The following is a 12550-nucleotide window of genomic DNA, read 5'->3' as shown; positions in this document are numbered from 1 at the left end:
CCCGTTAAAGGGGTTTTTGGGGAGTTTTTCCTGTTCTGATGTGAGGGTTCCGGGACAAGAGGATGTCAAATGTGTACATATTGTAAAGCCCTCTGAGGCAAATTTGTAATTTGTGATTTTGGGCTATACAAAAATAAATTGAATTGAACAGGGAGGGTTACCACTGAGGCTGTCGCCATGAAGGCATTCCCCCTGCGGTGACAATCATTGGCTCATCACTGTATTATTGCGCCATTATAAAGTAAATTGTTGCTTTATGAAAATTCAATACTTTTTTTATCATTGGAAGGCAGAACACTAAAGAGCAACGAGGCGGAGTGTTGTTGTTCAGCACTTTTCTGGACCGAGACTTTTATCAAATGTGCCGAAGTCTCGCTGCACGAAAAGGCAATTCGCCCCGAGACGAGCCTCTGCCAGGCATGTTTTAAAGATGCCAATTAAGCTTGGTGGCTGTGGCAGAACAACAGGGCAGTGGTTCTCTTCTCCGATAGCACAGGAAGTATCTTCTACCCCCACAGCAGAAAAAGTAAAGAGAAGGGATAGTTATGTGTCAACACACCAGTTTATAGACAGCTCCTCACAGCAGGAGTGAAGAAAAGGTGGCAAACAGAGGAAAGTGCATCCTGTACACATGGTACAGTACACACACACACCTGTATCATCTGCCAGGAGGAAAGCAGCCTCATCGTGAGAATCTGAAAGCACTATTATCACTTCTTCAGAGGGCTTTGCTCTATTTCACACTCCGACGACTACGAGCCTCTGTAGGTGTGTGTGTGTGTGTGTGTCCAGTAAGAATGCACACGTATATATTGCTCAGCTATAGAGACGGTCTTTCCATCAGTGGCAGCAGGACAAAGGAATGCGTTCGTTGAATCGGCCCACGTACAATCATCCACATGAACGACTTCACAATACAATAAACGTGCGCGCAGGATTCTTTTGCAGTATTTGTCAAATTAATTCAGATTTTTTCTCAAATGTGAAAAATTTAAATTCAGCAGCCCCTCTGAGCCGTGCTCTACTAGAATATTTCAAACTCATTTATTTGAATGTGATTCAAGCCTCATGAACCATGACAAACGTATTTAACCAAGAAAAGAGTGTCACATCCTGGACTGTGTCAATGCCATCAGAGACTGGACGGCAGAAAACTGCCTGCAACTCAACGACTCTAAGACGGAGGTCCTAGTTATTGCTCCAGAGGAGTTTGTCCCCATGATCAGGCAGATTATTAGTCCACTCTCCTCTGCTGCCCATTGCAACCTGCGCAATCTTGGGATTTTCTTTGATCGATCCATGTCGTTTGACCCTCATGTTAAGCAGCTGTCCAGGTCATGTTTCTTCCATCTAAGAAATATCAGTAAACTGAGATCAACACCTGAATTAGAAATGATCATACACACATTTATCTCTTCACGCATTGACTACTGCAACTCACTTTTCACATCACTCAGTGTATCTGCTCTTAACCGTCTGCAGGTCATCCAAAATGCTGCCGCCAGATTACTCACCAGGACAAACCGACGGTCTCACATCACCCCCGTACTCCGATCTCTCCACTGGCTCCCTGTAGCATCTAGGATACACTTTAAAATTCTCACCATCACTTACAGAGCACTTCACGGTCAGGCTCCGGCTTATGTAGCTGATCTACTTCGCCCCTATTCACCCGCCCGCACTCTCAGGTCAAACGCTCTAGGTCTCCACGCACACGATTTAAGAGCCGTGGTGACCGAGCCTTTGAGGCAGTGGCTCCGAGGCTCTGGAATGCTCTGCCTGCAACTCTGCGCCTCGCAGATACTGTGAATACTTTTAAAAGCCAGCTCAAAACCCACCTGTTTCGGCTGGCATTTGTGTAAAAGTAAACCCATGTCCTAGACCTGCTCTTAAAATATGTTTTACATTTTTATTTTATTTTTCTCTGTGTAGATAATTTATTGACCCTTGGGTCACATTGTGTTTTTATGCTTTTAAATGTCTGCTCTGTTAAGCACTTTGTGATACCACTGTCTGTGAAAAGCGCTATATAAATAAAATTCATTCATTCATTCGTTTGTGTTTACCAGGTTGGGTACATGTACATGGCATGAGGGTCCATGTTTACAGACACTAAATACACATCCGCTGTGTTTAGCAGGGATTGGAATGATAGTCACGGTGTTTGCTGAAATGATTAACTGCAGAACAGAAGAAAGCCATTATTCCTCATGGAAACAGGTGCAATCTCCACCTCCTGGTAATTATTATGGAAATGTCTGACTGATTGATGGGATAGTGAACAAAGTGGAAAAACACAAATACGGAATATTTTTGTACATTTGTATTTCGTTTGCTTTGGGGGGTTTGGGGGCTATAATATAAGATATTTTACAAAAGCCTCGGGGCATTGAGGTAGACAAACAGGTAGAGGGTTTGCGTATTTAGGCTCGCCGAGAAACATAGATGTGGATTTTTCTGCCTGACCGCACACTGGACCAATTACCGTGGCTAGTCCAATGAGGCGCCTGGAGGGCTCACTGCCAGAGAGAGAGTGAGAGACAGAGAGGGTATGTGTGACAGTACGTTTGTGTACTCCTGGACTTTGCTAACTTGTAGATCTCACCATTCCACGGGCAACAAAGTCTGCAGCAGCGTCTCAAGTTGACAGATGGCTCTGTGGGAAACTGCCAAAAGTGTCAAAGGAGGGGGACGTGGGGAAGGAGCAGCGTGTATGAGAAAGGGAGAAAAGAGGAAGTGGAGGGAATAGATGTGGCAAAGTAGCACAAAAAAAAAAAAAAAAGGTTTATAGAGCTGAGGGAGCGATGGAGACAGGTGTGCGAAAGTACAGAAGCTTGTCAGGAAGAAGGATAAGTGGCAGGAAGGAGGATAAGTGGGCTCAATCTGCACTGGACTGTGACGATTGAGGATGCAGATGGGAAAAGAACTGCTCGACCACGTGTTTTTATATATAGAATCTGTTGACCGGCCAGCTCTCCAGTCCGACACTGCGAGTACCTGACTGACCTCAGAGTGACGGCCACTATGTAAAGGGTCCTGCTGTGTAGGATTGACTGAAGGATTGAGTTCTTGTTCTTTTGGAACCAATAGTGACACAAGGGGGTGGAGCTGAGGACAGAGACACAGAGAGAGAGAGACACACACACACACACACACACACACACACACACACACACACACACACACACACACACACAGAGAGAGCGAAAGAGAGACAGAGAGAGGAAGAGGGAGATACTTACTGCTGCCTGTTGTCTCTTCAGCTTGTCCCTGTACTCCTCCAGCTCCTGCAGGTTCAACTCAGGTGGTAGTTTCTATGATCACACACACACACAGAGATTCAAATATACAACATTTTAGTTTGTTTACATTATATCCTCAAACACAGGTGAACCCTTTTGCAGACACATCCACAAAAACACTGTAAGCTAATTGTACTTAACACTACACAGCTGCACGCTGCTTCCAATTGTCTACTGTTCAGTGTAGTAAAGGCGTGTGTCAGACAGATAAATATCCAAGATAAAAGAATGTGAGAAAAGAAAGGCTGTTTTTAAAAGATCTGCTGAAGAGAAAAAAGCAGGTGAACAGAGAGGTGAAACAGGGCATCATCCAGGCTAAACCCCAGTGATTCCTCTCTGCCTAACAAACTAATAAGGTTGTACACCCGCTTCGAGCGGTCTGACAACATGGAGGCGCACAAAGCTGGCCTTCTGTCATCTACCACACACTTCCCCTCAGTAAACAGGATGTGCTAAAGCGGCTTAAAGCAAACCGTTTCCAACAAGACTGCTGGACCTGATGGCATCTGTTGCAGGACTCTGGAGCACCGCGTCGAGCAGCTCGGCGGGGTCCTCCAGCAGCTCCGAGAACACCAGGGACCAAGAGGAGGTCCTGCTGCCATGGAAATCCTCAACAATCATCCACGCCCTCAAAAGAGGACATGGCTCGCTCCCTCTTAAACTCTCTCCAGTTTGGTTGCCGAACTAGAATGTGGGATGATCCTTAACTGTTCCTGGCTCCTATTTGTCGGCGTTTCCTCTACATTTAACACCATGCAGCCTGTCATCCTCAGGTCACTCAGTACAAGCTAGACCAAGCCTGTCTTCTATGTCGACCATGTCCTACTTTCATTACCTTTTAAACGCAACACTATCAGTAGAACACAGTCCTAAACACTTCTTTTGATTGTAATTGTCTGTCTTTGTCTGTTTTTACTCGTGTCCCAAATCAAATTGCCTTTGAGGATTAATAAAGTTGCATTCAATTGAATTGAAAGCAGAACTATGGAAGTATCCTGTTAGCTCTTCCTCCATTAAAAAAAAAAAATACACTTTGCCAGATCATAAGTAAGATTAGCCAAGAAGGTGGAGGGCGTTATTTAGTAAACAGTAAACAAACTCTGCTCAGAGAAGAAGATATTACAAACCCATGGCCCAGAGGATGATAGGTAATTACTTTCCCCTTGACTGAGAGTCTCATTTTAGATGGTGTAGCAATACCAAGATAAATCTAATGAGATTTCACACCCTTCCTCTATTGAGCGGATGCAATCCATCAATCCAGATGTCAACGGTGCGTACGCAGCTCCGCTGAAGTGGAAGAAACGGCAGCTCAGGTGAGAAAGAGCTTAGACTCTGGCGAGGTTCAAGGCGCAGGAAACCGTACCGTAACCGTATATGTTCATATCAGAAAATGCGATCTTGCCTTTATCAGAAATGCTGAGAAGTGACGGGTTTGATGGGATTATTTTTTTTAATGGAGGGGGTGTGGGAAGTTGGGAGTCTCTTGTCACCATTTTACAAGCGAGTGTTGCTAATTCAGTCACTCATTCAGAGAAGACTATCTGACCTCCAGCTCGTGCTGCACCATGTCGAAGGAGTCGGTAGAGAAGTAGACCTCCTCGATGCTCTCGATCATCTCCTGCTCCGCCTGCGGGTCGATGGGCTGCTCCCTCAGCTCCCGCAACTCCTCCTGGACGAGTGCGAGACACAGTGAGAGAGAGAACGAGTGGAGTTAAAAGATGTAAGCACTTGAAAAGAAAAAGGTTCCACCAACACTGGGACACAAACAGAAGAGGGTCCAATACAGAGAATTACATCATTTCCTAAGTAATGAAAAAAATCAAAGAAAGAAATGGGGTAATGCAGAGAGCAAAAAAAATAGGAAAGATGCCGAGGGACAGAAGAATAAAGGGAATGGAGATAGTACAGAGGAGTTTAAGGACACGAGCAAGGGTGAGGACACTATGAAGGGAGGACAGAATAAAAATGAGGTAGAGAGCAAGGAGAAGGAAAGTAAAGTAGAAAAAATGTTTCATTTGGAAGCAGATTGCAGCTTGTTTCGTTGGCTAGCTGTCACGGGGGGATGGCGGAGAGCCTTGAGAGGAAGAGCCGAGAAGAAAGGAATGACCGGAAAAAAAGACAACAGGGATTCCCCCCTCAGAGAAACATCAGAGCCGTATCAATTAGCAGGCGGTGCGTCCGTCGAGGCTTTTAGATGAAGCGTTCTGAGCTCTTATTCCCAAATGAGCCGAGATATAGTCACGGGTCGATAACCAAAGCGTGGGATGCCGAACCAAATTCTCAGAGTGGAATTTTTGCTCGTTATTCTGGACGTCACGAGAAGCCTCCTCCGGTAACGGATTGATGCCAAAATTCTGAAAGCGTGCGGTCCTGCTCGGCTGAATAACGTACAGGAGGTTGCATTATGATAGTATGATGAATGTTATCATGTCGTTCTGTAAAATGTAGTTTTTGGGTGGCGAAACTTGAGGTTTGATAACATTAGATATTTACACAGCTAACAGTAACAGCCATATTTAAATAAGTTAGCTTATCGGGCGTTAGTTGCCAGATCTCGGAGAGACAGAGAAATCTCCATCAAAGATCTGCACACATCAGCTGTGTGCGCTCCCGTGTTAGAAGAAGAAGAAGAAGAAGAAGAAGAAGAAGAAGAAGAAGAAGAAGAAGAAGAAGAAGAAGAAGAAGAAGAAGAAGAAGAAGAAGAAGAAGAAGAAGAAGAAGAAGAAGAAGAAGAAGAAGAAGAAGAAGAAGAAGAAGAAGAAGAAGAAGAAGAAGAAGAAGAAGAAGAAGAAGAAGAAGAAGAAGAAGAAGAAGAAGAAGAAGAAGAAGAAGAAGAAGAAGAAGAAGAAGAAGAAGAAGAAGAAGAAGAAGAAGAAGAAGAGAGCAAAGGCCCCCGGGGGGAAATGTGTGGGTGAGCATGCGAGATTGGAAAGGGGCGGTAGAGAGGTAGGGGATCACACTCCTGCCATCAAAAGGGTGGGTGGCAAATCAGCTCAAATGAGAAGGGAAGGGGGGGGGGAGGGAGGGGGGGGGGTGAGGTGGATGACTCATTGGTGGCGAAAAGTTCCAGCAAAAAGAAAAAGAGAGAGAGAAATGAGCGAAACACCAAAACAATGATGTGAAGACACTCCTACACGATGAGAGCAATTCACCTCCCCCGTCTTCCTCCCTCGCCCCCCCCCCCATCTCCCATCTGCAGTGACGTTCGGAGCTCTAAACATCTGTAAGTGAACGACTCCTTGAGAGGCTACCTCAGGTTAAATAATCCCTTTCTCTCCCTGCAGCTGCGTCAGCACAAAACAAAACCAGATGCCCAACATCAGCCGCCGTGAGGCTTTGATCAAATTTCAGTTTGAAGGATGAGGGAGGGAAAACAACCCACCCTTTAGCCCCCCCACAATCACAAATTAATGAAATTCTCCTCTCGTTGCAGAAATTAGAAATATATTTGCATCCAAAGTGTGGGATGTTTAACAAGCATCATCAAAGAGGACCTTTGGGTGGAGGGCTGATAACTGAATGAGGAGAATCAATTGCAGAACAAAAAGGTGCTCTATTGATAACACCGAAAATGTAATAAACAAAAAAGGAGGTTCAGGAGAGAAATCCCGTGAGGAGAGGAGGCGGCGAGGAGGAGGGCCAATTACTTCCACCATGGAATCGTTCATTAGATGAACAAATCAAAACATCCTCACTGTGATCAGAATATTGATGTATATCCACATCTGCTCCGACAAAAAGGGTTTAACACGTTCGTCTTCTGGGCCACCAGGACACAATCAATACACCAGCATTCAGGCTGCAACACTGCTGTCAGTATGTAATCATATGTTCCCTAAACGGTAACTCTCCACAGTCTATCACTGCGTCAAAAGCAAAGGGCTCCCTGTATCTGTAATGTCCTGCAGGTCTTGTGTTGGATGAGTGAACGGGCGTATAAAACAGTATCTCAGAAACTAAGTGTGAAATGTCAAAGTTCCCCTCTAAAGAAAGCCCGTGTACACTAACGACCTCCTCCCAGCTGCGTACTGCACATCGGAGGCACTCAGCCAATCACATTCACCCTAAAATTCTAGGAAGCACTACAACATTGAGCAGGCGATGCTCGCGGCCTGTGTAAATTAATGCTTTTTTTGTGTGAACAGAGAATCCTCATGAGGTAACACAGTGATGGGTGAGCTGGTGATGACCCCTGCTGGTGGGAAATGGTAACTGCATGTACCCAGCGCACTAAACAGCAGGTTATAAAGGAAGTGAAGCCTCAACAAAGTCAAATAAAACATTCTCAGCATCATACAGATAGAATGTACCAGCTTGTTGCAGTGCTTCACTAAACCTGTGTGATGATTCTATTTAGGGCTGCAACAAACCGTTTTTAGCTCTACTTATATCTGTGAAATAATCACATCAGAGAGGCCATTTCTGTGGCTGCCTCAATATATCAGTTGGGATATATTGGATTTCCTGCGCCTCAGTTTATTACTAGAAGTAAGTATTTTATACCTAGAAAGTCTTGTAGCCACACAATATAGGATTGTAAAGAAGAGGTTAAGAGATATAGCGCAGCCCAAAACCAGCCAAGTAAATCATTACAAGTGATTCGCAGAAAGACAACAGCTTTGAACAAAAAGGTTTGGGATGAGAAATAAAAGGTTTGTTTGTTTTCGTGTGAACCCGCAGAGCAGCTTATACCATTTCAGGAACCAAGAGAAATCGACAAAATGTAAGAAAAAAAAACATCAACGTGATCAAAAAATAGCTTGGAGCCATTTAAATGATGTATATTATTTTATTATAGACATTAGCTTTTGTTTTTCACACAACCGTTATTAAATGTAGGCTCTTGGCTAATTGCCCAGATGGACACGTACATTTACGTACATTACGTCAAGTGTGCTTGTAAATCGGTGCTTTTTGATATACGCGCTACATGAATGCAGTCCGTTTGCCTTCACACACACACACACACACACAAATCTACAACTTCAGGCTAACTGGTATCTTTATATTTACCCTGCGTATCATTCATACTCCATCAACCAGTCCAACAAGTCATGTCTAAATATTGACTTGACAGCATCAATTCTTAATTCCCCCACCTGCAAGCCAGATGTTGCTGTCAGCTCATGGAGGATGATGAATGATGTGAATCGCGGCTAAAATGGTTGGAAACACACGGCTGGTACCAGGCAGTCAATATCAGCTTAAGTAATGAAGATACACGCATGCAGCCAGGCACCTTGGTCTCACTCTGCTGAACAGAGCAGTGGGTTAAGTTACGCTACGCAGTGTTCCCCCGCAGTGACCGTAACATATTGAGAGGAGTATTCACCTTTAATCACAGAGGACGGTAGGTTTCGGTGGACACAAAGCCGGCATGGGCTCCCATTTCATTTTCCTGAAAGCTGAAAGGCCCCGCGGCAAAAGTAAATAAAGTCAGTGCGTCGTATCATCAAATAATGGGACCCGTGTATTGGCTGAGCACACAATAAGCAGGTGTTTGCAGTACACACAGGAGACTTAATTCATCTGTAATATATAGAGGCAGGCTGAAGTGCATATAATCCCAATTTTTCTGTCTGCTTAGACTACGGTGTCTCATGTCACATAAGTCAAACGAAGCGTGTACAATAACACCAAAAAAGTCATTCTTGCGGGCCAGGATGCTAACACAGGTGAATATTTCAGGCCTACAACCAGTGTTTGATGTCCGCATTAACTGTTAGTAATCCCAAAGCCATGCATCCAATGACAAGAGACTACGGTAATCTTTCCTGACACATTCCCCTCTGTGTCCATGCTCTCATTACACCTCGAGAATAAAATGGCCGCTTATCTTATCTTGACCTGCGTCTTTGGGTGGTTTTCTGCAACAACAGGTTTGCAACGACAGACTTGTATGTAGTCTAAAAAAAATGTGAGCACTTCTCTCAGCTTCATCTTTCTCAACTCTCATAGATGAATTGACAGAAAAGCACACTTCCTTTTAATCTTATCTGTTGCTGTGTTCTTTTTTCAACCGAGGCAGAAAATACTCAGAAAGTTACATTCACATTAAAGCCAAACTAGAACAACAATCAAAAACAATGTCCACCTGTTAAATGCCCCAGTCTTTCAAAAGGAGAGAGATTAAACGTGTGTCTGATATCACCCTGCACTGTGAATAATTGGAGTTGCCTTCCAGACTGTACGCAGCCACGTTGGAAGGTTAGAAAGCAAAGTCAGAACAGAGCCAGCAGCTAGCAGCGCATCGAGGCGTCAGTGAGAAAGTGACTATACGTTATAGAGAGCCTCTATAATGTATGTACGCTTCGCTCGGCCTGCTCTTAGCAAATTGAATTTGTACAAGTGGGTAATGACAAATAGTTCCTGTGACTAAGCATGACTGATTGCATTTTAAAACGCTGCCATGCAAAAAAAAGAAATATATATATATATATATATATATATATAACAGACTCCTGGTGTCCTTAAGTGACAGAAATGGGAGCAATCAGTCTCTTTGCATGGAAAACAGTAGGTGGTATTTAACCGATTTACAGGAAGCAATTCAAAGTATATTAATACAGTGCATTGTGAACAACGGTATGTCTGACTCACAAATTATACAATAACTCCAATTCAAATATAAAACCATTTAATCTGGTTGTATCAGTACTGTCGATGTAACTGCTTCTGAGTTTGACTGGACTTGGCTTCTATTAATAATATGCAGTGTTTTGAAAGGTATGACATAACAGCAGCCTTGTTTCAGTCGTCAACAATTACAGGACGCTTTAAGCTACTCAGATCTTACCACACAGTGAAAATAGTTAAACATAGGACAGGTAGAGCTACCTATTTACTACTTGAACACGTCATTGAGAGAAATGATGACTTCATTAGGATATGCAGCACAAATGCTTCAGCCTCGACATGCAGTTTACCTTGCTCGGGATGCTCGGCATCCTCAGGTTCTCCACAGGACTGAGGTCTGCCATGCTTTCCTGGGGGCTTTTCAGGCCCTGTCAAAATAAGAGTCACTGTTAAAGACTTCAGAAGCCCCCCAAAAAAGTCAAGTAACCTAAACGGGTTTACACAGTTGGAACATGTCCCCGTTGTGTCAAACTGGAACAAGTGGAACTAACGCACAGATTTGTGATAGCGATATGCTCTGTTGTGCAGTGGTGAACCAATGAGTGCAACATTACTGCAGTGCAAGATGAGAACTTCCCTACCCGCCCAGTTTGCACTGTTGTTGTGCTTGTCTGAATGGTTAACTCTTACAACTGGGCCGCGGGTATTCCTGTCACTACACCTTACTTCTCTTAATGTGGGTGAAACAGCTCGTAGCTGTGCTGTCGTTGAATAAGCTGTTGTTACTCGGTCTGAATGTGCCCTTTAATGAGCCACACGATGAGCTGTCAAATTCGCTAGCTAGCATGCTAGCTACCTGCAGCTGTCAAAGACAACGGTTTTTGGAGCGCCGCTTTGCTCACCTGCCGGGCCATGAGAGACTTGATCTTCTGCATTGTGAATGCACAATTTGTTGACAAATAAATCAACAAAGTTGCAGTTTTTGTTTTGTTGTTAACGATGCGCCTCCATCACGACGAGAGGGAAGCCATAGTTGACCGTCACGTGACCGGTACGGCAGGAACGATAACAACCCTAAAGCATGCTGGGAAAAGTAGTTTAATTCGAGGGAGGCGTGCTAGTGACCGCTGACAGAATCTCACCAGTGTAAAAAATGAAAATATTTGGATTAAATTGAAAGAATATGGTGTTCTGAATAAAAAATAATGAAAATGATATACAAAAGTATTGAAAATCATTAATAACATGATACATGTATTGCTGTCTCACACCACTGGATGGTAGTCATTTAACATCACAGAATAGAATATTAGACAGGTTTATTTTGCCTCCCTGAAAAACGTACTCTACTCCTTTGTTCTCTCAGTTACCTGTAGGTGTCAGGTGAGACATTTTGACATGTCATGGAAGGAAAAACACAGGTGTAAAACGAATGATGGCTGTGGGTCCTGCAGTGCATGCTGATGCCCCTTTCACACTGCCATGGCTTGACACTTGAACAGAACGGATTGTTTATGCTATGTCATGTGTTAGGACAATGTTGTGTCAAGATGTCGACTTTGAAAAAGGCCTATAATTGTTCCACAGGTTGTACTGAAATTACCTTGACTGATCTTATTACACAGCTAACATATCATTTTCTATTTCCCCAGCCAACAGTGGAATGTAACTGACTTAATTTAGCCCATTTCTATGCTTAAGTAGACCACAATGTCGAATTTTGTAAGTCATGATGCAATTAAACTTCCCAAGAGTTTAAAGTGGATCCAATTTGATTGTCCTGCACCTGCTACAACATTAAAATGCTGCTGACATGTGAGTGCATCAATCATAATCATCCTATGTTATTATATCCTGTAATATTACATGGGGCATTGTTCTACATAATCAGTATTTATACTTTTTTGAATGCAGTACTTTTGATGGACTTTATAGCTTATTTTAACCAAGTTAGGGATATGAGTATACCGTACTTGAGCACATAAGTATCACAACTGACTGTAGCTTTCGGTATTTGTATAACAAATACGATATTTAGTTGCTGACAAATACTGTTATTAAATACATATAATTTGGTCTCAAACTGGTTACGATTACCAATACATAATATCATATCATGTCATGTTATCCATGACCCAATGCCACAGCTCTATCTCTGCTAAGTAATTCGACTTGGCTCTGTCTCGTGAAAAGTAATGACAAAAATGGTGCATGCAAACCCATTCAGCCTGTTTTGTAAATGGCCCCTTGGTGTTATTGCAAGCAGCACTTTGTTAAAAGCAGGAAGCATGCAGCAGACAGCAGGCACCGTGAGTTCTAGTTCCTGGTTAATGAAGCCTCAGGCTATTTCCCAGTCAAATGAAGGTGAGGTCTCTCTCCTTAGGTGAATTTACTCCACTGTTGTTTGTTCGACAGTCATCCACAGTGAGGCGCCTCCCTTAAAGCATACACTGAGACGGAACAGATGGTAACCCCTACCCGGAGATGCCACCACAAAGACACTGCACACTCAGTTGGTCAGTTCATCAGCTAGAGCTTGATTCAATAAAGTGCTTGTTGTTCTGCAGGGGAGCATCATGAGAAGCATGCTTATGAACCTCATACTGAGTGCTGCAGCAGTTTATGACTCAGTCCGAAGTTCAGGTTTATTATCCAGTGAACAAGCATAC

At 43.5% G+C, this 12550-nt stretch overlaps 1 protein-coding gene across 2 annotated transcripts in view; it reads right to left on the bottom strand.

The window, feature by feature from the left end:
• vps50 (VPS50 subunit of EARP/GARPII complex) overlaps window positions 1-10919 on the bottom strand; it is an 82042-nt gene extending 71123 nt beyond the window's left edge. For both annotated transcript variants that reach the window (XM_079288482.1, XM_079288481.1), the window contains exons 1-4: window positions 10784-10919; window positions 10232-10309; window positions 4852-4974; window positions 3243-3314 (exon numbers count right to left, since the gene is read on the bottom strand). In XM_079288482.1, the coding sequence (XP_079144608.1) occupies window positions 3243-3314; window positions 4852-4974; window positions 10232-10309; window positions 10784-10816 (306 nt within the window). In that variant the 5' untranslated portion in view covers window positions 10817-10919. The remainder of the gene's footprint in view (window positions 1-3242; window positions 3315-4851; window positions 4975-10231; window positions 10310-10783) is intronic.
• Between the last annotated feature and the right edge of the window lie 1631 nt (window positions 10920-12550).

This window comes from Melanostigma gelatinosum (assembly GCF_949748355.1).
Source record: "Melanostigma gelatinosum genome assembly, chromosome: 17".
Lineage (NCBI taxonomy): Eukaryota > Metazoa > Chordata > Actinopteri > Perciformes > Zoarcidae > Melanostigma > Melanostigma gelatinosum.
The sequence above is the reverse complement of the archived record's forward strand: the minus strand, read 5'-3'. Positions and strand labels throughout refer to the sequence as shown.